Source organism: Pelodiscus sinensis, chromosome 1 (genome assembly GCF_052426305.1).
Source record: "Pelodiscus sinensis isolate ZL-2025 chromosome 1, ASM5242630v1, whole genome shotgun sequence".
Classification (NCBI taxonomy): Eukaryota; Metazoa; Chordata; order Testudines; family Trionychidae; genus Pelodiscus; species Pelodiscus sinensis.
The window spans coordinates 98,910,629-98,936,974 of record NC_143052.1 but is presented as its reverse complement, the minus strand read 5'-3'; the positions used below and the strand labels follow the sequence as shown (position 1 = coordinate 98,936,974).

The window sequence follows — 26,346 nt, the reverse complement described above, 5'->3', positions numbered from 1 at the left end:
TGGGACGGTTTGTGTGAGCATGGAGGAGTCAACAGGGCAGTGGATTATTGTGCAGAGGATGAGGGAGGGTATCTGGGGTGGGGAGTAGTGTATGGAGGTGGAGGTACTGGAACAATGTGCATAGTGTGGATGCTGAGCCACTGAACAAAAGTGTAAACCCTGAATATGATGGAAACCACTTTAAGATTTGGAGCCAGAGGTTTGATGGGGGAGGGTATCCGGGTTGGGATGGGAATAGGAGCATGCGGGATTCTGAGGGTATCAGGGTGGGGGAGCACATAAATGGGGAAGTCAGCGCTGGTGGAGGCGGGGAGGGCATGGGGGTGTGGGAGAGGATGGCTGGGGGAAGGTGAGGGTATGGAGCGGGGCGCAGATGAATGGGAGGACGATGGGGGATTCAGTAACGGGCTGAGGATGGGGGAGAGTATCAGGTGGAGGGAGGGGCAGTGAAGGGGGATGGATGAGGAGCACATGGAGGGTGGGGGGGGCAGGTTCCGGGCCGGGGGCGGGGGGGGGGGTACCCGAGCCGGAAGATGGATGAGGATGCCGGGGGGGGGGGTACCGAGGAGGGCAGCAGGGTGATTCCCCTCCCCCACTTTGGCCGTAGCGCCCCCTCAGCCGGAGCCGCGGGGGGGGGGGGGGGACGAGCCGGGGAGCGCGCACTGACCCAGCCCTTCCGTAAACACCGTCCAGCCCTTCCCCCTCCTGCCCGGACGGTTCCATTCTGCCCACAGGGGGACACCTTCCCCCATGGAACAGAAATAATCCCAGAACCGCGGGCTGGCAGAGCGGAGGGGGAGGGGGTCCTGCCTCTCCCCGCTTATTCGGACTCTCCAGGCTGAGCCCCGGGTGACTGAGCAGAGCGACCCACAAAGGGTTAACCTGCCACAATCTCTCCCCCCCCTCCCCCCGCCTCTCGGGGCGGGATGGAAGCGCCCAAGGAGTTACTCCTCGCCTCGGAGAAGTGTCTAGTGGGGGAGGGGGGTTTAAAGCCCCGGCGGCGCCGACAGCTGAGCGGCAGCGCGAGACAGCTCGGGCCCCACGGTGAGCGCCCCCCCCCCCACACCCCCCCCCCCGGGGCTGCCCCTGCGGGGGCCGCGGGAGCGGCCGGGCCTCTGCGGGGGGGACCTGGTTTTGCTCCCCCCGGTGCGGGCGGGTGGGGGGCTGGGTTTGGGGTCTGGGCAGAGGCTGCTCCAGGAAGGCGGCCGAGTCCCTTGTGGGGGCGGCGGGGGGGGGTCGCTGATGCCAGCGCCCGTGTTTGTAAACAAGCCCCCGCTCGCCCCTTGGCGGGGCGCTCCTCTCCCCTCCCCCCGGTGTGGGGGCGCTGGCAGTGGCCGGGGCGCGGTGGCGGGGGGGTTGCGGGGTTTCTCGCCCCCGCGCCCGGGGCTCCCTTGGCAGCGCTGCTTGTTGTGCTGGGCGCCTGCCAAAGCCCCGGCCCGAGGAGCTGCCACAAGCGCGGCGGGGGGAGGTGCCTGGGCAGGGAGGGGTGGAGCCGTGGGGCGGGGGGGGGGGGCGTTACGGGAGGCCGGAGCTGTGGGGCATCTGGCAGGGGGGCCGGGAAGAGCCGCGGGCCCATGGCTTGTGCGTGGGGCCGAGCTGCTCCTGCCCGGTGCCCGCGGGACTCTGTGCCCAGAGGCTGGCAGCCTGCCCGCTGCAGAAAGGTCAGCGACGTGCCTGCGGGACACAGCACCGCGGCCCGCCCTGCCCTCTCAGGACGGCTTCGAAGCGGGACAGCCCCGTTGGCCTCCTGCCTGCTAAAGATGCTTTCAGAAACTGGCAGCTGTTAAGCAGTGGAAAGCATTTTGTTAACCCTGCAGAGGTCAGTGCTCCCTAGGCAGAGAAGCGGCCTCCATCCCTTCAGAGGGCAAGGAACACACACTTGGAAATGAGGTACCCTAGCAGAATGGTTTTCAACTTGTGACCTTGGCGGAGGGCGGGGTTGGATGGGGTTGTCTGCACACCATATCTAAGGTTTCTAAAGGCATCTCCATTTGAAAATGTTTAGGGGGTCAGCAAATGAAGGGGGGGGGGGATGAAAATCAGTGCCTTAGCCAAGCTCTGTTGAAACTGACATAGTCCTCATTGTTGTGTTGACAATTCTGTGAACACTAAGCGCATGTCTTGCTTTGAAAAACAAAACTTGGCAGTAGATTCTGGATAGAAAAGCAAGATGGGGCTATAGACAGTTTCCTTTACTCTTGCAAAGAACAACAGGGTTCAGTAACCGGTATAGACTTTGGAGACATAAATGTACTTGTACATCAACCATCATCATACTTCAGACTATAGCTAATTGGTCCTTTTATGTAAATTCACCTTCTAACAATAAAGACACCATAGGCTTGAAGAAATCTAACAGTATAAATCTGTGAAAGTCAACATTGGATTCCTTCCTGAGAAAATGGCCACATCTTTATCTTATGGATGGTTTTCTATGTTAGATTTTAAACTTAAATTATCACAGTCATATCTGAGCACCTTCTAATAGTATGGTAAGCAATGTGGCTACACATCTATCATTTGTTGATTGTTCTCTCATTTGTTCCCCAGAGGTAGAAATGTGTGGATTGTCTTGTAAATATATAGTTTTGTTGTGTGTGTGTGTGTGTGTGTGTGTGTATTTGTATTTGTATTTGAGAAGGCAAGGTCAAAGAAATGTCTTTCATTTGGAGGAGAGAGTGCTGCTTTTAGTGCTTATATATAAATAAATCCTGATGGAGTTAGTTCCATGGTCTCAGACCTCCCCGCCCCCCCCCCCCCCCAGAGAGGGTAGTCTTCCACACAGACAAGCTTTATTTTTATTGCTTCAAGTTTCACTGTGCCAAAGGAATTAAGCTGTTCCAGAGCTTTTAACAGTCTTTTGGATATTCCTTGTCCTCGTAAGAAACATGTAAAAATCCCAGGAGAATATTTGCATGCTTTGTAGATTTATAAATAGTTTTTGACTCAGTCTAGCATCCAGGAAGGAACTTTAAATTGCTGCACTGTAAAACTGGTAGAAAGCCACATAACCTAATTATAATATCCATGTGTAATCCATGTAGCACAGGCTAAAAATAAGCATGCTACTAAAGGCCCTCATGGGGGGGAAAATAAGGGGAGTAAAACAGGGTGTTAACTCAGGTCAAACCTTTTAACATGTTAGTGACTGTACCAATAAGATTGGTAAATCATAAAATTTAGGGCAGGTCTACACTTGAAGCACTATATTGGTGCCACTGCAGCATGTCTGCTGAAGAGCCACTGTGCCAAAGGGAGAATGCCCTCTTGTTGGCATAATTATTCTGCCTCTATGAGAGGTGGAAGCTAGGTTGGCGGGGAAGCTAGGTTGGCAGGAAAGCATCTTCTGCCAACATAGCCCAGATATGTGCTAGGTACATGTTCACATCCCTGAGTATACAGTTGACCGATGAGCCTGGGCTGATCAGTTAATCCTCTTGGTTACATGTAGCCCTCCTCCCCTTCCCCTCTCCTCCTCCCCCACTCTCCAATGCTGCTGCCTCTGTATTAAAAGCCGGCTCCCATTCCTCTCCTCTCTGCAGCATTTTAGCAGTTACATGTTTACACAAATATATACATTTTAACATCTCTAGTATGTGGATAGCACTTAGGTCACTGTCACTTGCATTGCTCACAGGGTGTCCTTTTCACACTTTTGAGTGATGCAAGTTAGTTTGATATAAGCAATGATGTAGACCTGTCCTAAGTTTTTTTTTTTTTTTTTTTTTTTTTTTTTTTTTTCTCCCAGTGGGAATCCTATCTATGCAATTGTACCATCATCTAGACCAGATGGCAGCTCATTAAGTGAAAATGGAAAATGATTTTCATTTCAAAAGCCTGAAAACAAACTCAACTGCTGTTTAAAAAAAAAAAAAAGAAAAGAAAACTGAGTATGTCCTGAATGATATACGTACTTGGCCCTCAAAATACATTGTAAGGAGCTTAGACTGCCTATAAAAGCAATGCCAAAAAAAACCCCACCCTCTTCCAATTTGCACAATCAACTACTAGATTAATTCAACCCTGCAGTGTAACTATTTCTGAAACATAATACTATAATTCAATACATTTTATTAAGTAGAAGTGCAGTCTAGAGCCCAATTTTAGCAGTTAACTATACTTCTGGGGACAGGCTCTGTAAAACATCAGCAAACAACTACTACATGTATGCTTCCCCCATACGCCTAACAATGACTGCAGAGTAGAGCTACTGCTTTCCTCTTTCTAGTGTCATGTCAGCTAACAGCAAATTTGCTTTGCACCTCAAGCTTGTGGAGGGTATCTAAAAACACAAAATCCAGCTGAAAGTAAGATTCATGCCTGCATATTGTGACTCAGCATGCACAACAGCAATCATCCTAACAAGTAACATGATCTGTACCATCCCCTATAAAAATACTCAAGACATGGATCAACACACAAAAGTGTCTGGAAAGAACAAATAAACAGTCTAGATTATTGAAGATCACTGGACAGAACTCTCTTGTGGGCAAACTACCTTGCTACGCTGAATGTACAAAGCTAAGTTTGATACTTGCCAGTTACATGTTCGGTGGCCACAGATTGGAAAGTGGGAAGTGTATAAAACATGCTCTAACTCAAAAAAAGAACCTTTATAAAGATGGCTTTCTCTTTTCCAATCTCCAAAATATGAGGGAGCACAAGAGTTTTGCTGGATTAATCAGGGATAATAAACATTTTATATAAAAAATTGGTGAGTTAAAACTGAGTGCACAACTTGGGGGGGGGGGAAAGGAGACAGCATTGCAGAGGAATGATCATGCTGCATAGCAACCTACCTCTGCATCGAGAGTGCCCCCTAACGTTAATGGATACAAGGTGTATATGTATTAGATACATGTAAACAATGTGTAGCCCTCCCCTGAGCAGTCTTCTATAATTACCTCTGACAAATACCTAAGGTGTCTTTGTTACTGTGCAAAGGCGTATCTGTTGGATAAACTATTTTAAAAAGTACTGAATTTCGTATTTCCAGTTTCTGCTTATTATGCTGGGGGGGGGGTACACTTACTGTCTGGTGCACCTGTTGTTGTGAAAATGTACCAGTAATGTCCGGTACCACAGAATTAAGATCTGTGAAGAATACATTTTCCCTACCATTTCCTCAGCTCCCTAAGAATTTCACTAAGAAATAAATCTGTGTATCAGAGGTCATGGTACTCTTTTTCCTGTGTCCTCTTATGTTGGGCTGTTGGAGTTCATAATTAAAAACTTGTGAACAATTACATCAGCAAAATGAAGTGTTCTCTTTTTTTTCAGCAGAAGCATGTGTATTCATGCAAAAAATAGGTGTTTAGTCTTTAGTCACTTCAAGGTACATAGATGTGTGCATATCAGTAGAGCCCAAGAAGGGAATGGGCATAGAGAGTAGATTAATTTCTCATCCTATGAATGTGGACCTTCCAGCTTGCTGCTAAAGCATGTAGTGTCATTGCAAGCTTCCCCAACATCTGTTCAGTCTTTTATTTTTGGGATAGGCTTCAGGTCTGCTAGGCGCTTATTCACGACGGTTAAATGCACTCACCATTGAGAGGTAATGCTTATAATGAATAACTTATATGTTGTGAGGAACTGCTTTTTTTTTTTTTTTTTTTTTTTTAATGCATGGAATATACGCTGTGTGTCAGCACTTGTCAAACCCCTCCTCTTGGCCACACATCAGACGGAGCTGCTAGATCCTGTGTGTTTTAAACCTCCAGTCTGAAAAGAATCTATCTATTGCTCCTAGTTTGGGGTACAGATCTATCTGACACCCCTTCTGAGAGCTCAGAGTATGTGATCAACTGCTGAGTCCATGGAACTGAACCAATACTGGCCCATCAGACGTCCCTTCCCTACTCCCGCCCAATAGCTCAAATACCTACTTTTCCATAACTGCACATGAAGGAGTGAGCCTACTGGGTTACCTCGTCAAGAGGGACATAGACTGTGTCCACACAAAGATTAAAAAACCCATGGCTGGCCTGGGTCAGCTGACTTGGGCTCATGGTGCTCAGGCTCTGGGGCTGAAAAAAGGGCTATGTAGACATTTAGGCTTAGGCTGGGGCCCAAGCTCTGGACCCTTTGAGGGTGGAAGACCACAAACTTAGACTACAGCCCGAGTCTGAATATCTGCACGGGATCATCTTTAAAAAAAAAAAAAAAAAAAAAAAAAAAAAAGACTTGTGAGCCCAAGTTGATTCATCTGGTAAGCTGCAGCCATGCTGTGAGTCTTATGTTCCCATAGGTATGTCCACACAGGGATAAAAGAATGGTTCATCTAGCTTAGTGTCCTGTCTTCTGACAGTGGCTGGTACCTAATGCATCACAGGAAATAAACAGAACAAGGAAATTACCAAGTGATCTTTCCCTGTTAGCCAGTCCCAGCTTTGGCAAGTGATAAGGTGTAACGGATGCAGGATTCTAACATACCTATGCAAAAATAATAAACCCTTCATACATTCGCATGCTTTAGTTTCTTCACCGCTCTGGAATGCCCACTGGGCTGTGGTAAATCATTTAGGGCCTCGTTTCTCAAAATGTGGATCCCGACCCCCCCTCCCCGGGGGGTCATGAGCAAGTTGGAGGGGGGTCGCAAGCAACTTGGGGGGGGGGGAGGGTTGTGGTATCACAAAGTTTGAGAACCCCTGCTTTAGGGCCATCTAGTACCTTTCTGTAGCAGTATATTGTGTGTGTTCTGAAATGTGGAGCTTTTCTCCAGCTTGCCTACTCTGACCTTAGGTGTTTTATCTTCTTACCCTGTCCTGCTCAAACTTCCTGTCCACCTTTTTGTTTTAGTAACTGACCACGGCTCTACCCAACTGCAGACCAACTTGGCCAAACTGGTTTCCCAGCCTTGGGATATTCCATGGCATAATTATTGTGAGGTCATAGTTTTAATGGCTGTGCTATGTACTCCTGGTTGTTCTCAGTCAAGTGTATACCCTGCTTGAGTTTGTTTGCGATGGTGGATATATAGAGATATTTGTGATAAAGCTATTTCCACGGCCACAATTTTATAATATCAACCAGAATTCATTTGTTATATAGAGGCTTCATCTTTATCATCAGTCTGAGCCCTACTTTCCAACAATAAATCCTGTGTATGTGTTTGTATTCTTTTGTTCTCTACAGATGCTGTGAATTTTAGAAAAGTGGTGATTGTGGGTAAAATAACTTATAACAGTGGTCCCCAACGCAGCGCCCGTAGGTGCCATGGTACCTGCTGGGGCATTTATGTGCGCCTGCCGAATGATCTGGGCCAGCCTTGTCCCGGTTGCGCGGTACGTGCGCGGTGCTGGCCCCGGAGCGCGCGGCGCATGCGCGACCCCGCCCCTGGTCGTGCAGCGTGTAAGCAGCTCCTCCCCTGGGCGCCCCAAAAGGTTTGGTACCACTGTCTTATAGTATCATGTTCTGATATTCGATACTTTGGAAGCTACTTGTGGGTATGGCTCTCTACATGTGCTGTAGACCCTGAAATATGATGATGTATTCCTGCTCCCAACAGCGACATCAGATTTTAAAATGTGCCATGCAGATTCTTTAAATAGAACCATATTTGGAGTGCTATGCTCTCTTTTGAGGGATGGGGCTGAATGACATTAAGGAATCTGGAGCCCTTCATTTCTGTGATAGGAATGAATCAAAACAAATAACCTAGTTAGTGACTTTTAGTAGGTTTTAGATTTCAAGTCCAGAAGAGCCCACTCTGATCATCTTGTCTAGACTCCTGCATAACACAACAGTAATTCATGTATCATACCCACAAATAAAATGTCCACAAGAAACTTCTAAGGTCTTGAATTCCTCGTCTCCCATCCAAAGAAATACTCCTACCTTGGCTCCACAATGCTGTGCTGACATCTGTTCTTTCTGATTTGTGAATGAGCTGGTGCCCAAAAAGCAATTTAAGCAGTGGATAGGTGCCCACACTAAACTCCTACAAGCTAATTCTGCTGTTGGGTATTCTCAATGTGAGACAGTGGGTTGAATAGGCATAGAAGACAAGTTGCCCTTTAGCCTTTAGACATGGCCTTTTGAGGTGAAGAGTTAAAATAGCAAGGACACTTGCACTGCCAAAAACTGTTCAGGTATAAATTGAGTCCATTACTTTTCTTAATCACTAAACTAACTTAACAGTTTGCAAAGAACTAGTCTAGTTGGTGTTGCTGATTCAGTAGATCTCCCTTTCTTCTGAGACAAAATGGTGTGAGGTAGCCTCTCATATTAGAAGTCTCTAACAGTGGGCATGAAGTATTCCATTGCACTTTATGCAAGAATAGCTGTGGCAGTGTTGGTGTCCTGCCCAGCTTCCATTTAGAGTAATTGCACAGGCTATCTACTTACAACTGGATATGGAATTAAACCAAAGTATTTACTTCCTATCCTAAGTCTGTTTAAAGTTTGAAACACGCTGATATGTAGCAGCTCACAGATCCCTTCATTTGAAAAATGCTGCTATATGCCATACATGTAATAACTTTTTTTTGTTCTTGTTTTGCTTATTTCCCCCACCCTTCCCCATCTCATCCCAGGGAAAGACTCTTCGAGCTGAACACAATTATTAGTCTCATTCTGTGGCTTGCTTCTTTTAGGTGAGTCCTTCCACATTGCAAGATCTGTGGATAAATTTGAATGTCTTCCATCCTAGAGTCATAGAATACTAGAACTGGAAGGGACCTCAAGAGGTCATCAAGTCCTGTCCCTTGCCCTCACAGTGGGACCAAGCACCATCTAGATCAACCCTGACAGATGCTTATATAACCTGCTCTTAAATATCTGAAGTCTAGGCAATTTATTCCAGTGTTAAACCACCCTGACAGTTAGGAAGTTTTTCCTAATATCCAACCTAAACCTCCCTTGCTGCTATTTAAGCCCATTATTTTGTGTCCTATCATTAGAGGTCAAGGAGAACTTTTTTTTTTTTTTTTTCCTCCTCCCTCCTTCCTTCTTGTAACACCCTTTTCGGTACTTCAAAACAACTAACCTGTCCACTCTCAGTCTTCTTTTTGCTAAACTAAATAAACCCAATTCTTTCAATCTTTCCTCATAGGACATGTTTCTAGATCTTTAATCATTTTTGTAGCTCTTCTCTAGACTTTCTCCACATTTTTCTTGAAATGTGGTGCCCAGCACTGAGCACAATACTCCAACTGAGGCCTAATCAGCACAGAGTAGAGCAGAAGAATGACTTCTCGTGTCTTGCTCACAACACTCCTGGTAACACATCCCAGAATCACGTTTGCTTTTTTTTCCCCCCCTCAACAACGTCACACTGACTCATATTTAACTTGTGGTCCACTATGGCCCCCAGATCCTTTTTTTCAGTACTCCATCCTAGATAGTCGCTCCCCATTTTGTATGTATGAAATTGATTGTTCCTTAAGTGGAGTACTTTGCATTTGTCCTTATTAGACCTCATCATATTTACCTCAGACCATTTCTCCAGTTTGTCCAGATAATTTTGAATTATGACCCTATCCTCCAAAGCACTTGCAACCCCTCCCAGCTTGGTATCGACAAACTTAATACATGTACTCTCTATGCCAATATCTAAATCACTGATGAAGATGATGAACAAAATCAGTTCCAAAACTGACCCCCTGTAGAACTCTACTTCTTATGCCCTTCCAGCATGACTGTGAACCATTACTAACAGCTCTCTGGGAACAGTTACTCAGCCAGTTATGCACCCACCTTATAAGTAGCCTTGTAGGATGTGTTAGTTCCCTCTCTCCCTAAAAAGATAGTTGCTGCCCCTGCTTCTGGAACTGTGGTCTCTTTGGGTGCATCTACACAGCAAGCTTATTTTGCGGCAGGCTTCCCTAATGTAGATATAGTATCTCGATTTAGAGCCCCAGGAGGCACTGGAGAGGAATAACTTAGAATGGCCCTGGTGAGGAGCTATTTCAACATAGCAGCAGTGGAGCATCCACACCTCTCCCCTCTCGCCTCCCCCTCCCCACCCCCCACCCCAAGAGCTTTTTCAGAAGAGGCATTATTCCTCATGGAATGAGTTTTACCAACGTTGGAAAAAAACCTCCATTATTTTGATTTTTCTTTTGAAATAATGCAGTTGCTGTGTGGACGCTAGTATTGTTTTTTCTAGAGTAACAGCCATTATTCCAGAAGAATGGCGCAGTGTAGACATACCCTTTGCGGGTAGGGCGGCCAACAGACTACGCCTGGTCTTGAGCAAGCTGGGGCAAAGGTGGCTCCTGTCCCCCAGAATAGGTAGGGCCTTCGGTGGAAGGGGCAGGGCTGAGGGCTAATATTCCCCAACCCACCTGGGGGTGGTGATTCAACCCCTTCGGGGCTCTAACAGTGATTCCAAGGGTCTGGGGCTCTGAACGCTGCCGCTATTGGCTCCAGGGCAGCTGCCTCCTTTGGCACCTTCCCCCTTTCCTCTTCTCCCTTCCCAGCATTGTCTTTGTGGGAGAAAGGGATTGTGTGGTATCCTTTTCTAACCAAGTACAGAAACTAAGATGCCTTCAGAGTTCTATTCTGCATCTATATTCATCAGTAGGGATAGTGCTTTAAGGAGTACCTTTAAAGAGCTTGGGAGCTCTGCTTCCGATGCACCTGACAGCACGATACCCTTTGTGTAAAGAGTAGATTAAGGCATGGTGCTGCTGACATTCATTTTTAAGAAGACATCTAAGTGCTATTGCACCAAACCCAAAACAGCATTTTCTTGCCAAATTGAAAGTTTAATTTTTAGGACTTTCTCAATCCTAAACATCTTCCTTACGCACTTAACTTCACAAATCCACTAAACTTCATAACGCATTTATAAAGTAGGCAACATGTAACAGTCAGTTCTCATAACATTCAAATATTGCTGCTTTTGTAAATAAGTCTTTCAAAAATAAAAAGTGCTAATAAATGTTGATCATGTACAATTATTTCTTTCCAGGTTCTGTTACTGTACCAAGTGAAGTGATTCAGAATGCCCCTCAATGATGACCAGAACAGTGATTTTGATTCTTCAAGGCTGTCTGAAAGCACAGCTTCTTCCAGTGACTCTGAATATTCAAGGCAGAGTTTTACTAGTGACTCTTCAAGCAAACCCAGCTCCCCAGCTTGTAAGCAGATTTAACTTGTACAATATATTGGCTATATTTCTGTATTTTCCTGGGTGTCCCATGCATTGAGTGGGACTTGGGTTTTGTAACTGGTGTTTAGAGAGTGTTAGTAGGAAAGCACAGCTTGTTTGGATTGGCACAGACCCAAGAGGTATGGCTTGCCATCATGAAACACAAGCAGATTCTCAGAATACATGCAGGAGTTGTTACTATTCTATTCTAAAAGATAACCAAAATTTGCCTGCCAGAGCATTCTTGTCTTGGATTATTCTGGCTTTGGCTTATAGGTCACAAAATAGTACCATTCTGTCCAACCAGCAAATGTTGCACAATGTGTAAAGGATGTGATTGCCTTCATTTGATCTTTACATTTAAGAATTACGCAATCAAATAGCGTTGTTACGTTTTTTCACTGAGCAGTAATATGTCAAAACACAAAATAGAAATGTGAAGAAGCAAGTTATTTTGAATGATTCATGAGATTAAATACTACCTTACAAGTAATAGTATTTGATGTAGAGAACTTCACTGACCTTAACAAATGTTTTTAGTATGTATGAGTTTGTCAAACAGTAAACTTGTTAATGGAACTGAAAGTTTGTATTTAGAACAGGGAATATACCATGTCTCTCTCCTCAAGCACGCTTTCCAAATATGAAAAGTAAACAAGTTTATTTTAGAAACTTTGTATACTTTGTGAGCAATTAAGCCTTCTTTCAAAGAAGAGTGTGTACATAATTTGGTATTCTGTATTATGTCATTTACTACATAAGCTCTTTAATAAGAGACATGATTAGTGGGTCAAAGACATTGTGGCATATGCTTTGGAACAAAAGCTGCATATCTCAAAGTAATGAGTTCAGACTGTGCTTACAGTGATTTATGGAGAGAAATGCATCAGTTCACTCAGTAATGCGTATAGTCTGCCCATATTTATGCTTATTTATTTTGACTGCTATGTAAAACCTGCCAGCCCAAAACTCTGTGCAATCTGTTATATATTGGGTCCCACATTTTAAAGTCAAAGGGATATGTTAGCCAAAATAGCAAATTAAACTGCTGCACTTCAAACTATGCAATGAGAGTCTTATACCTTCCAAGGATGAGCTGTTAGGACAGTGGTCCCCAACCATTTGAGGTTGCTGGGTGCCAGGGGGCGTGGCTGTTCGCCCGCGGGGCGCCAGGGGGCGGCCCCCCTACCCCAAGGGCTGCGGGGCGCCCGGGGGCGGCGCTCATCATGCGCCATGTGCCCGGGGCCAGGCCAGCCCCGAGCACTTGGCAGGCGCATACAAATGCCCCCGCGGGCACCGTGTTGGGGACCACGGTGTTAGGACATTCACTTACCAGGTCATTTTAAGGAGATTCAGAGAACTCCCAGTCTAGTTAGCTTCTCATAAATCAGTGTCCAGTTAATAGGAAATAAATGTCATGCCCAATTACTATTTGCATGACTGCTTTTAGCAGTCTAATCCCTCTTTTAAAATTTGAACTTCCCAACAACTGACTTGTGACCCACATTTCCTTTCTTTCATTACAGCAACAAGCCCTCCAAAAACTGTTACATTTGATGAACTGATGGCTGCGGCAAGAAACTTGTCAAATTTGACTCTAGCTCATGAAATTGCTGTAAATGAAAACTTTCACATGGAACATGTAGACCTCCCACGGAACAGGTAAGTTAGAGAGTCTTTATAATTTTTTCAGAAATTAATATGGGGGTATGTGTGTGTGCACAAAGGAAGTAGGACTGAAGGTGCACAACCTGTCAAGATGTTTCAGACTTTACCAGGAACTGTCAAGACTGGAACATTGTGGCACAAGTGCTTCAATTTAGTAGGACTAACATACAGTACCTTCTTCTCCTAGGGCATGTGATGCTCTGATTTATTTATAAAGGAGGGGATATGTAAGCAATGTGGTATGCACTCCACTTTTGGACTCTACCTTTTAATGTTTCTTTCCAATCCTAAGACTTCTGGGAAGGACATAGTGGGGGATAAAGTTGTACTACTGCAGTGTATGTGACATATATGCCTTTTAGCTATACAGTTTACTCACAAGTTCAAATGCTGTGTATGCTCATTTAAGTAATGAACACCGTACTCATGCTGCTCCACGTGCAAAAAGATTTATGCTGCTCCATGTGCTAAAAGACTTCTGGGAAGTTGGAGAAATAGAATAATAACTTGCATACCTAGTCTAGACTATAGTGAGAATGTTCAGAGATGTAAAAAATGGCTCAGTATCACAGCCAGATACAATGGGATTGTTATTGAAAACAAGTTAGGGTTCTTGTTTTATACACATAACAAAAATACTTCTCCCAAAACATGTTGTTCAATAGTACCAGGCTAGTGGAATTGGCTTAATACAGAGGTGGGATAAATGTCTTTTATAGCCAAATACTGAATTTCTAGCATCATGTTCTGCAATATCAGGATTTTCCTAGAAACATTTCATTTTAATTTGTAATTCTACTTAGTTTCCGGATGGTGTTTACTTGTGGTGCAAGTATGATATAGTTGCAGATATAGATCTTCCAGTTAGCAAATATGATGATGGCTCTCCACCCAGTCACTGGACTGATTTAAAAGATTGTGTATATGGATTTTTTTTTTCCCCCTCCAACTTTGTTCTCTTCTTTAAATCCTTTTGTGCACATTGACTTTTTTTTCTTGCAGTTTGGAGGGTAGAGTGAAACAAATTGTACATAAGGCATTCTGGGATCTTTTGGAGTCAGAACTGAATGAAGATCCTCCAGAATATGATCATGCTATCAAGCTCTTTGAAGAAATTAAGGAGGCAAGTTGGTCTTTTACCCCCTTCATGCCACAAAAGTCTTGTGTTGACATCTTAGACCCCAGTCCTGCAAATGACTTCATGTGGAGCTGTGATGCAGTACTAAAGTATGCTTATAATATAAAGCTACACATAAGTTTACCAAATAGGATCAAGATCTTCCCTTATTACTGGAAATCCAGATAGTAAAACATTAATCTTTTAGAAAAGACGTAAGGGTATGCCACCCATTTTAAGGTTACAGTGGTCTTGGCCAGCAATCTAGTAAAGCTGTCTTCACCAGCTTCATGGATCTGTATGTTGTACCCTTTTTCCCATCCTGTTAAGTAAAACAGCCTTCTCAACTTGTTGATTTGCAGTCAGGTTCTACCATTTATCTTTATGTTCTTCAAAAAGCTTCTTTCATATCATCACACACATATAGTTGTGACTATTTTCTTCCACTATTTGATCTGAGGAAGTGGGTCTGGCCCACGAAAGCTCATCACCTAATAAACCATCTTGTTAGTCTTTAAAGTGCTACATAGTCCTGTATTTTGTTTCACTTATGAGGAACTTACTGGTCTTATATTATTGCACTTATTAATATGTCTTGTGTGGTTTTTTTGCTTTTGTTTTTGGACTTTAGACTCTTCTGTCATTTTTGACTCCTGGAGCAAACAGGATTCGAAATCAAATCTGTGAAGTACTGGATGCAGATCTTTTAAGACAGCAGGTCGAGCATAATGCTGTTGATGTTCTTGGGCTTGCTAACTATGTAATCAACACTATGGGAAAATTATGTGCTCCAATAAGAGATGATGATATAAAACAATTAAAAGCAACTGGCAATATTGTAGAGTTGTTGAGGTTGGTGTTTGGCTACTTTTAAAATTGTTTGTTTGTTTGTTTAGAAAATACACTTGAACCTCTGTACTCTATGTATCCCTAATTCCGGAACACCTGTGGTAGGAAGGAGGAAGCAGCTCTGCATGCTGCCACTCCTCCTCTTCCCAACTGGGAGCTTGGCAGCACAGCAACACACTTCCTCTGCAGCTTTTCCACTCCTAACGCGGCAGGGGGCGGTGTCTGGGAGTGGCATGAGGGCAGAGCCATGTGTGCTCTCAAGAGCAGGTGCCAGGTAAGCACCTCCTGTCCAGACCCTGCCATGCCCTCTCTGGCCCTGCAACAGTTAATCCAGCATTAAATTGGAATAGTAGGCTAAGCTAAGAAACTGCTTAAATACTTTCATTTGAAAGAGGCATAGGTCTAGGTCAACAGTAAAGTTGCGTAACCTGATTCTTAATCTAAGAGTTCTAATTGTTTTGAGGTTTTTGGACAAGATTTTTTTTTTTTTTAAAGGCATATGTTAAAATGTTGTCAGACCCTGAAAATTGTCACTGTTTTTAAAAACAAAACAAAGCCTCACACAGTTTCATGTGTGTTATGTGTTTCCATATCAAACTTGTTTATTCTTACAAGTTAAAAGATGGGTGAGTATTCTTGTTTAGAACTGACAGAGTGCAGGGAGGAGAATGTACACTCCATTTGGAATATGAAATTGAAACTCAATTCTTCCTGGTTGCACTATTCCCTCTAGTAAAGACTTCCCTATTTAAAGTTTGACTGACAAATCTGGATTAGTCTCAGATGTATTAGCTCTGTAATATGAAAAATAGCTTATTGCTTGATTGTTTTTGCTATTGCTTAGGCATGCTTACAGGGAGTAAAGTAGTTGAGTAGGAGGGAATGAGGTGTTTGAGTTGCTAGACTTTTACATTTCAGTTTGTTTGGGCTGTGATAGGTTTTTGAAGAAACACTTCTGTTGTTGGCCTGTGGCACTCCTTTCTTGATCATGCAACATCTTTGTCCTACTTTTTGTAATTTACACAAAATATCTCAATACATTTCTTCCCTCTCCAAGATGCTTGGGGATATAAACTACCATGAAAGTAATTGCAATGCCAACAGACTTTCTAGGCAAAGTGAAAGGGGGAGTTGTCTGACTTGTTTTTGAAGCACTTTGCAGATAAGACTATTCACGTTGGCTACGTCTAGACTGGCCCCTAATTCTGGAAAAGTCATGCAAAGCAGGTAAATCAGAATAGGGAAATCCGTGGGGGATTTAAATATCCCCTGCGGGATTTAAATAAACATGTCCGCCGCTTTTTTCCGGCTTGGGGAAAAGCTGGGAAAAAAGCGTCTAGACTGGCGCGATCCTCCGGAATAAAGCCCTTTTCCGGAGGATCTCTTATTCCTACTTGAAAGTACTTTATTCCGGAGGATCACGCCAGTCTAGACGCTTTTTTCTGGCTTTTCCCCAAGCCAGGAAAAAAGCGGCGGACATGTTTATTTAAATCCCCCGCGGATTTCCCTATTCTGACTTACCTGCTTTGCATGACTTTTCCGGAATTAGGGGCCAGTCTAGACATAGGCATATAGTCTGACTTGGACTCTAACTGTCCTGTAAGTGGAGTACGTAATATATTGAGCACATCACCTAGTTGGTTTTCTTTGGCTCAGTTTCAGCTTTTGCAGACTGAGGATGTGGACAGGGTGCTTGGAGAGGTGTGACCAACCACGTGCTCGCTTGACTTCTGACCTTTATGGCTTATTAAATCAAGCGGAGAAGGGATGACTGGTTGGGCCCAGGGTATTATTAATGCTTCTTTTAGATTCAAGACGGTTCCCACCACCTTGAAAAAGGCAGTGATAAAACGATTCCTTAAGAAGCCTTCCTTGGACCCACACGATTGGAATAATTATCGCCCAGTTGCTAATATTCCCTTCCGAGGCAAGGTACTCAAGCGGGAAGTGGCATTACAAATCTAAGATTTCTTGGAGGAAATGGATTATCTAGATCCATTTCAGTCTGGCTTTAGGCCTTGTTTTGGAACACCAAACTGCTTTGGTTACCCACGGGGGGAGTGCAGCCCTGTTGATTCTCTTGGTTCTCTCAGCTGCTTCTGATATTATTGACCATGATTTACTTCTGGAGCACCTGGAGGAGTTGGGTATTGGAGGCACTGTTTCGTGATGGTCCCAATCTTACCTATCAGGAAGTTTTCAGAAGGTGGAGGTAGGGGGCATGCTGCTCTACCCTCATATTTTTTTTTTTTTTTTTTTTTTTCAGGAAGAACAGCTCTTGCGCAAGAGGGGGTTGTTGTGCAAATAGGAGCTATCTATGCAGTTCCTTTTTGTGCAAAAGCCTCTTGGGCAAAAGTGGATGTTAATTAATTATACAAATGAAGCATGCCCATATTCCACACCATGCTTTATTTGCATAAGCTTTTCCGCAAGGCTACAGTGTAGCCATAGCCATGGAGCTAAGGTTAACATCTACTTTGAGCATGGCCTTCTCAGCCTTTGCCCCCAAACTATGGAATTCTCTTCCCAGGGACATTCACCTGGTGCCAACGCTGGCACTGTTTTGGCACCAGGTTAAAGCCACCCTTTTTATGAACGCTTTTACTGGTGCTTGAGTTTGTGAGTGTGTGCGCACACCCTCCTCCAGAGGTGTCTTAGCAGGCTTTATGCCCTCCCACTTTTGGAGTTTTGTGTATTATTCTAATTTATAGTGTGTTTAAAAAAAATTGTAAGCCACTTTGAATATTTTAAATAGAGAGGAAGGGTAAAAATATTTTAAATTAATAAGGGGCTGGGGCTTGGGTGGACAGGGCAAGGCTGGGACTAGCCTTCCCTATGCAATCCCCATGCATGCTGCACCTAACCTAGGCAGCCCTCAGCACTGCCTGGTGTGTGCCACATAGGGCTCCAGCAGCAATTTTAAAGGGTGCAGGGATCCAGCCGCCACCGCTGCTGCTGTAATGGCAGGAAGCTCTGGGCCCTCTTGAACCACTGGACCCCAGAGCAATTGCCCCCTCTTCCCAGCCTCTGTGTAGGCAGGCCTGTGTGCCAATACTTTCTCTTCAGTTACTTGGAGCTTGTTCTCTAAGGTGAAAGGACTACAAAACAAATCAAAGATATGTACATGAACTTGTGCTCTTGAAGAACAGCCTGTTGTACGTCTTGAAACTTCAAAATGTTGCACTGTAACTTTGTCTTTGCTTTCAGACAAATATTCCACGTTCTGGATCTCATGAAAATGGATATGGTTAATTATACAATTCAAAATCTTAGACCACAGCTTCAGCGTAACTTGGTCGACTACGAAAGAACAAAATTCCAAGAAATTCTTGAAGAAACACCAAGTATGTATTATGATGTTTTCAGTTAATAAGATAAAGTAGAAACCATTAAAGCCAACCTTTCACTCTGTTGTTATAGACATCTGTTGAGCAGGACACCTGGGGGAAAATATGACCATCATACTTTTGTATGATAACTAACAGTTGTGAAATGCTGACTTTTTATTGGTTGTTGCTGTTGTAAATGCATAAGACAACACCAAAATGATAGTTTGTGAGGAACTGGTTCCTGCAATCAAAGCATTTGATATCTGATTAAAACAGTTTTGCATATGTTGGGCTCAATTTTATCTTGCAGTATATGGAGCCATTATCTTGTGCTGGCCTTTCCAGAATACATGCCATTGCATGGTGTGTAATTGGTAGTAGGCAGAATCAAATCCAAAATGAAACGTAGTACATCAAACACTACTCCCGAAAATAAATGTTTAAATATTGTGAAGGTACAAATGACTCTTGTGCAGAGTAAAGATAATGCAGTTAAACCACTGTTGAGACATTTCGGATGAGGAAGGAAAACTGATGACATTGATGGTTGATGCTCTAGTCTTGCTGAAGATTCAGGTAACTGTTTTAAATCTTGCTTATGCCTCCAGTGCAGCTAGTCTGTGAGGTTTTATAACCTGCTCAGAAGCACCAGCTGGTCACCACTGACTTAACAGTCCATTGCAGTGTATTTATAGAACAGAAATGGAGCTGTCGTATTCACTTAAGTTACTTGTCAGTATACTTGTACAACTTTGTGTCAGTGTATAATAAACCCATGTGGAACTTTTGTTATCATTTAGGTGCTCTGGATCTAACAACAGAGTGGATAAAGGAGTCAATAAAAGATGAGTTGTTGTCTGTTTCTTGTGAAACCACTTCATCCCCTGGTGCTATTGGTAGTTCTAAACCAAATCTCAGTCCTACTCTGGTGCTAAACAATGGCTACTTGAAACTGTTGCAATGGGATTATCAGAAAAAAGCAATTCCAGAGGTAAGAAGTGAATTCTTATGATTCTTCTTAAATTATCCCAAGTGCTTCAAAATTTACTCTCCATTCTAACTGCATGAAAGTGCTGGTTCTGCCGTTGTACTGATAGTGACACCAGAAGTCATGGAACTCTCCTGTAGGACTTCTCTTGCCAAATAATTCCACAAATGTCCTGGTTTTATTGTGATCGGGCGGTCCCACCAGCACTGAATTTGCCAGACCAGGGGAGGTCAAGGCTCCCTGCCAGCTGTTGGCCCTGCTCCTTACCACAGGCCCACTGCCCCCAGTCTGCTGTGGCCGTACTCCCTGCCCGGGACTAGACTACACTCCCCAGCACACTGACCGTGGCTAGAGCTACACTCTTGCTGGCCTGGGCTGTGTTCCTGGGTGCCAGCCCTGTTGTCTCAGGCCCAGGCGGGGCTATGCTCCACTATGCTGGCCTTAGCCAGGGCTATCAGCCCTTGCTGGTCCTGTTGCCTCTGGCCCAGGTGCACTCCCAGCCATGCTGGACACATCCAGGGCTGTGCTGCTAGCCCCTGCTGGTTGGGGCTATGATCCTGGCTGCTGATCTCACTGCCTCTGGCAGGCTGTGCTCCCCATTATGCCAGCCCCACAGATGCCAGGGGTGCACTCCCAGATGGGGCTGTGCTCCCCACCCTGCCGGTCCCACTACTGCCAGGGCTGTACTCCCCGCCACCAGCCCAGCCCCTGAACTTTTCCAGCCAGGACTAGGTTAGCTATGTCCATGGTCCTGCTGGATCAGAGTCCTGATTTTTTTTTTTTTAAGAGGTTCAAACTGTAGAAGAGCACATTCCTGGTAAGGAAAAAGGAATAAGGGATCTTTCGGAAAAGGCTTTAGTTTCCAAAAGATCCCTGTCTAGACTGGCGCTTTTTTCCAGCAAAGCGCCGAGCCGGAAAAAAGCAGCAGCCATGTTTATGCAAATGAAGCTAGGGGGATTTAAATCCCCGCTTCATTTGCAATTGCGATGTGTCTAATTTGCATCCCTTTTGTGGAAAAGGGATGCAGTCTAGACACAGCCTAACTGCGATAAGAGCAGACTAATATTAATGGCTAAAGAATTTTCTCCAAGGTTGACTTAATAGGACAGCAGCTTACATTATGAATGATCTCCTTGCCATGGACAAAGGCAGTGCATCTGTTCTGATATAACTGGACTTTTCTGTAGCATTTAAGGCATTTGCCCATGGAATCCTGCTGTTCTGCCAGGAATAGATAGTATTAGCAGGGACCTGCTAGTAAGAATTGGTCATTCCCCTGAGGCCATATATAGAATCCAGACTGGCACCTGGTCTGCCATCTGGAGATTCCGCAGGGGCGGGGGAATCAATCCTGTTCAACTATATGAACCTGCAAATGATGCCTAGCTCAATGAAGTGTATCATTAGGGATGGTTTTATCTACCTGCTAGCTATCTAACTACTTGGCTGAGAAGATCAATGAATGAAGACCAGTTGGCAGCAATTAAACCTAGAAAGTGATGCTGGTGGGCACTTTCTAACTCAATAATGTCACTTTGGAGGACATTTGCTGTTAGATGGTGAAGCATTTGCAGCATCTATATTCACCTGAATAGTTCATAGTTTCTGAATATCCTAATGCCCAGAGCAGTAAAAAATACCCTTTTCCATCTGAAAGACAGTGGATGAGGCTATGCCTTTTATTGGACCAAGTTCTGTGCATGTGAGACAAGCTTTCAAGCTGCATAAAACACTTCCATCTAATGTTGGCAAGAAGACTGCTCTTCTTTCTGCCACATTTGTACTTAGCTCTCAAGTTCCATGCATATGTGGGCTATAGACTTGATTTGTCTTCATTCTCTTCTTATGAATGAAAACTGTAGCCTAGGTTTTGAAAACAGGAGTTAGTTTGGAACACTGCATTCAGTTGTTCATCATTGCAGGCTACAAAGAGTACATGAACCCAGTGTTCTGCTCTGTGACTGACTGGCTCCCTGTTCCATACTGGGTCACAGTCAAGATTTTAGTGCCCATCTTCTACCCATGTATCTCATTGGTCTAAGTTCCTTGAATGACCAGCTCAGCCTGTTTAATCACCCTCTCTCATGACAGCTACATTCTGCTGCAGTGATGGTACCATTATCTTCAGTGGTGAAATATCTCTGTAACAGGTAACAGTTCAGAGATATGCGTCCTGTTAACTTGGAATTCTCTGCAAGAGATTAGAACTTTCAGAGAAAATGGCCAACCCACTACTTTGATTCATAGTGCATTATTATGGGATTCTTATCTTTAAAAAAGAGTTTGGCTGGATTCCTCCTGCTTTCCTATCTTGACTGCAGAAAAAAGCAATATGCAACTCTGGCTCTCTTTACTTGCTATAAAATGGCAAGAGTGAGGGTAGGACTCATCCGTAAACTTTTCTATTTCTTGATTATTTAAAAAAAATCTTCATTAAAAATTATGTATTTTTAAAACAACCGTCTAATACGATATACGTAAAAGGATTGGCTGTAATTACTGTGAATTTTGTGACTTATGAATGTAGCTGAAAATTTAAGTAATGTTGCATGAAAATAGCTTCTGCTCTATCCCCCTCAAATTAATGCCCAAACAAGTATCTTAAGTCTCAGTTGGTATCACTAACATAATCAATGCTATTCTAATTCTAGACATTAGTAACGGATGAAGTTCGTCTTCAGAAGTTGAAGGAGAAGCTGAATGCACTCCAGATTATAGCCTGTGTATCTCTTATAACTAGCAATATGGTGGGCGCATCTATTGTGAGCTTACCTGACTTTGCTGACAAATTAAAAAGGATTTCAGCTGTTCTCCTGGAGGGAATGAACAAAGAGTAAGTTCTTTTTTTCTAACTTTTTTTCTCTCCTTAAAGGAAAAAGGCCAAGTGGCTCTTAATAAACTTTACTGTTTTTTTTTTGTTTTTTTTTTTTTAAAGAAATGGTTAAAATGTTGTATAGCCTGTGCACCTTGTTACTGCTGTGATTATACCTGATAGTAATAATCTGTTACGTATCACATGTATACTAGTGCAAACAGTTGCCTAAAAACTGTATACAGGCAGTCCCCGGGTTACGTACAGGATATGGACTGTAGGTTTGTTCTTAAGTTGAATCTGTATGTAAGTCGGAACTGGCGTCCAGATTCAGCCACTGCTGAAACTGACCAGCGGCTGACTACAGGAATCCTAAGGCAGAGTTGCTCTGCCCTGGGCTTCCTGGAATCAGCCGCTGATCAGTTTCAGCCGCGGCTGAATCTGGACGCCAGTTCCGACGTACATACAGATTCAACTTAAGAACCCCAGGCGTCCCCAAGTCAGCTGCTGCTGAAACTGATCAGCGGCTGATTCCAGGAAGCCCGGGGCAGAGCAACTCTGCCTTGGGCTTCCTGTATTCAGCGCTGGTCGGTTTCAGCCGTGGCTGACTTGGGGACACCTGGGGCAGAGCAGCTGGGGTGCTGCTGGGTTACTCCAGTAGCGCTGCTCCTCGGCGTTGCTGGACCAACCCGGCACCATCCCAGCTGCTCTGCCCCAGGTGTCCTGATTCAGCAGCTGGAGTGCTGCCAGGTTGGTCCAGTAGCGCCCAGAGCGGCGCTGCGGGACCAACTGGCAGTGCCCCAGCTGCTCTACCACAGGCGTCCAGAGAAAAGCCTGGTCTGCTGGGGGGAAGGGAGGTGTACTAGCTGTGCCGCCCCTCCCCCCTCCCTCCCCAGCAGACCAGGGAGACCCAGGCGGCAGACGGAGACGCACCGCGGTCCCGCCACCTGGGTCCTCCGTGGCTTTGCTCCACGTCTCCCTGGTATGCTGGTCTGCTGGAGACCAGCAGACCAGGGAGATGCGGAGCAAAGCCGTGGAGCACGTGGGCAGCGGGACAGCCCAGACGCGCCGCGGCTGTCCCGCTGCCGGCGTCCTCAGAGGCTTTGCTCCCTGTCTCCCACGTGGAGCAAACCCCATTCGTAACTGCAGATCCGACATAAGTCGGATCCACGTAACTCGGGGACTGCCTGTATAGTTTAATCTTTTTTTTACAATGTGTTCTGAAAATCTGACCCCAAATTCGGTGCATAATGCTGAAAGTCCTTCATTTATGCACCATTCAGGTCAGCATAGACAGTAGCAGCGTGACCTTCATCATTTTGCTCTACTTGAGCCTTTCACATTGTTCATTCAATCCCTGATTCCTCTTCTGCGACTGCTGCTAGTGTTACAAATTGTGGTGATAGTGATTTGTCTGTGTTGTGGACACTGCTCTGTATGAACTGGCATTAAGAATAGAAACTTGGTTCACACATGACACCAAACAGCTGTTCGGGTGTAACAAGACTGTCAGTTATTACTTGGGCAATTTGAACTGTGGAATAAGGTTCCTAAAAGTATATTTAAATATTTTCCTGGATTGGGAACACAGTATTTAAGTGCATGTTTAACTTTGAGCGCACACATGTGTCTTAGTGAAGTGAATAGAATTCAATCATATGAGCAGTCCTTACTCTTCTCCTCCCTCACATCCCTGCCAATGGAATCTGCTCTTGTGAGATGCACATCTTCAGAATATCCGAAAAATCTGACCGTTTGCAAAAAACCACTTGGCTCTCTTACATTATTGGAAATGATTAATTTAAAAAGAAAATGGGACAGGATGTTGAAAGAGCTATCCGATGGAATAAGAACTGTTGCAATTAAATGCAAAAACTTTTTTTTTTTTTCTTTTCAGAGCATTTGATTTGAAGGAAGCTCTGAACGCAATAGGTGTTCAGATTTGCAGTGAAGTGAACAGGTCCCTGTCTGAGAGAGGATTTCCCACTCTCAATATGGAAATTCAAAACAGCCTAATAGGTCAGATCTGTAGCATTGTAGAAGAAGATAATCCTATCAGCTTCCTGATTGGTTAGTATAATTTATGTGGTTCTCTAGTTGTATGCATAATTTTTAAAAAAATAAATGAAGGCTAATTGCCCGTCCATACTGTAAACTTTAGTGTATTAAGTTAAACACTGTGTTTTTGTGAAAATGTTAATGAAAATAACTTCCTTACAGTAAATATTGGGTCATAAAAAGTGTACAAACCTGTGCTGCTTCTATGGTTTATATTAAAACAGTCTTCTGAAAGATTAGATGGGGCAGGGAGGACAGCAAAGCTAGAAAGAGTCCAGAAGTATGAGTGAAATTCTCTGATTCTGGAGTGTTCTCTGTGAACCTAGAAATGCCAGGATTTCAGAGGAGAATATTAGTTAATTTGTGGGTTGTGTGCAACAGTGAAGTATCTACCTCCTGGTTTAACTCAGTCGTCATTATAGTTGCACATCTTTCACAACATAAATCCTAATCCTAACATGAAGGCTGCCTCTCTACGATGGGCAAAATTTGACTTGTTCTGAATTGAAAATAAAGGGAGAAAGATAGGGAAAGGTAGCATTGAAGCTGTGTGTCTGCTTGTTTTGATTCTTTCATGTACTAGTGTGTGAAATATTTCTAAGGCAACTGTGGCTTAATGCTTTTTGGATTTACATGTATATGGTCTATTCTGTCCTAAATTGAGTTATCTTCTCTGTTTCAGATAAACGAATCCAGCTATATATGAAAAGCCTACTTACTCCTCCAGGCATTCAGAAATGTATGCCTACAATTCCAGGAGGCCTTGCTGTGATTCAGGCAGAGATAGAATCTATTGGATCTCAGTATGCAAGCATTGTGAATTTTAATAAGCAAGTGTATGGACCATTTTATGCAAATATTCTTCGAAAACTGCTTTTTAGTGAAGCACCAATAGGGAAAACAGAAACTGAAGCTTCTACTAATTGAGGGAAAAGTGTGCTCTGGTTGTGCATCCACCTCTTTTTCCCTTCACGGTATTTATTATATATTGTGAACTCTGTTCCCTCAATGTGTATAATTTACTTCAGTGATTGTTACTGAGACCGGGATAAACAGGTGTATCCAAAGGAGAATAAATCCTATACAGCCGGTCCCCGACTTATGAACGAGTTACGGACCAAACTCTTGGTTGTAACTTGAAGTGTTCGTAAGTCGGACCCCATTCATTTACATGCGACCGCGCTGTTCGTAAGTGCGGATTGCATTTGTAACTCGGGGACCGCCTTTATGAACACTTAATGGGAGGCTTGGTCGTAAATACGAACAGTCGTAAATCGACCATTCATAACTTGGGGACTGGCGGTAATATATACAGGTAAAGCTTCCAAAATTCATTGGAAGGCAACACATTTTTATATATAGATATATATAAATTTCATGGACTAAATCTGTTTAATGGATTTTAATACTCATTATACCTGATCACAATAAGTGTGGTGTTCTTCTTCTTCCTAAGAAAGCATTTTTGACTTAGTGTAGATTTGGAAAGGTACCTCCTGGTTTTGCCACTATTACAGTTAAATCAATGGAACTAATAAAAAATGTACTAAATACATTAAATTTAGGCTATGTCTACACTGCAAGGTTTTTGTGTGGCGCGTCCACACCTCAAAAGCGCTTTTGCGCAAGTAAATCAGCAGTAAAACAGCAGAACCAGAGGGCTTTTGCTGATGTAGGTAAACCTCCTTCTACAAGGTATAACTCCCTTTTGCGCTACAGCTATTGCGCAAAAAGGCAAATGTGAACGCTCCAGAGGAGTTTCTTGCGCAAGAAACCCCTATGGGAAAAAGCACAGGTGTTCTGATGGCCATTCTGTGAATGGCCATCAGAGCTTTCTTGCGCAATAGTGTCCATGCGATGCACTTTGAGGTGTGAATGTGCTCTTGTGCAAGAAGTTTTTGTGCAAAAACTCTTGTACAAAAGGCTTCTTGTGCAAGAAGTCTGCAGTGTAGATGTAGCCATCCTGGTGCAATGACATAAAATGACAATTTTAGTTCAAATATATGTAGAGTGCTTTATTGGTGACTCACTACATAACAATATGAATCAATCCTTGAAAGACTTAGCGAGGAAAATATAGTGTAATTGAACTTGTTACAAAGCAAAGGATCAAATTAGGTCAAATCCTAGTGTGTTTTTGAAGATCAGAATTTGGCATACATTTCCCTAGTACATGCCAACATTACTGTATTGGTGTTAAGTTTACCAATGATAGTGTGAATATGGGCTTGCAAAATAGAAACATTTCAGAATTAATGTGATCCAATACTTAAAGATGACAGTTTAAACATTTGTATTCCTTGGAAAACTAACTTGGATGCTGACTTCCATTTCCTTAGACAAACAAAAAAAAAGTTACCTATTAGAGGTCATATTGTCCTTTAATTAAAATTTGGAGACCTAATCTGCTTTTTTTTTTTTTTTTTTTTT

At 43.7% G+C, this 26,346-nt stretch overlaps 1 protein-coding gene across 4 annotated transcripts; it reads left to right on the top strand.

Annotated features, from left to right (window-relative positions):
* The first annotated feature begins 891 nt into the window (after positions 1-891).
* Positions 892-26,346, top strand: TCP11L2 (t-complex 11 like 2). 4 transcript variants are annotated; one of them, XM_075938445.2, is made up of 11 exons: positions 930-1,044; positions 8,535-8,594; positions 10,916-11,084; positions 12,622-12,757; positions 13,766-13,886; positions 14,512-14,732; positions 17,937-18,073; positions 18,859-19,049; positions 21,698-21,879; positions 23,756-23,928; positions 24,599-26,346. In XM_075938445.2, the coding sequence occupies exons 3-11, from the start codon at positions 10,949-10,951 to the stop codon at positions 24,841-24,843; spliced, it is 1,542 nt and encodes a 513-aa protein (XP_075794560.1). In that variant the 5' UTR covers positions 930-1,044; positions 8,535-8,594; positions 10,916-10,948; the 3' UTR covers positions 24,844-26,346. The 4 variants fall into 4 exon arrangements, with proteins under 4 accessions (XP_075794570.1, XP_075794560.1, XP_006138053.2 ...); XM_014581064.4 differs by lacking the exon at positions 930-1,044 and adding an exon at positions 1,513-1,890; XM_075938455.2 differs by lacking the exon at positions 8,535-8,594 and having other exon boundaries at positions 892-1,044.

What these genes read in the sequence shown, in the direction of transcription:
- TCP11L2 (XM_075938455.2), top strand. Translation starts at nt 10,949, where the DNA reads ATGCCCCTCAATGATGACCAGAACAGTGATTTTGATTCTTCAAGGCTG. An exon ending in AATTCTTGAAGAAACACCAA is followed by an intron (nt 18,074 to 18,858) that starts GTATGTATTATG and finishes GTTATCATTTAG; the next exon opens with GTGCTCTGGATCTAACAACA. An exon ending in TCCTATCAGCTTCCTGATTG is followed by an intron (nt 23,929 to 24,598) that starts GTTAGTATAATT and finishes TCTCTGTTTCAG; the next exon opens with ATAAACGAATCCAGCTATAT.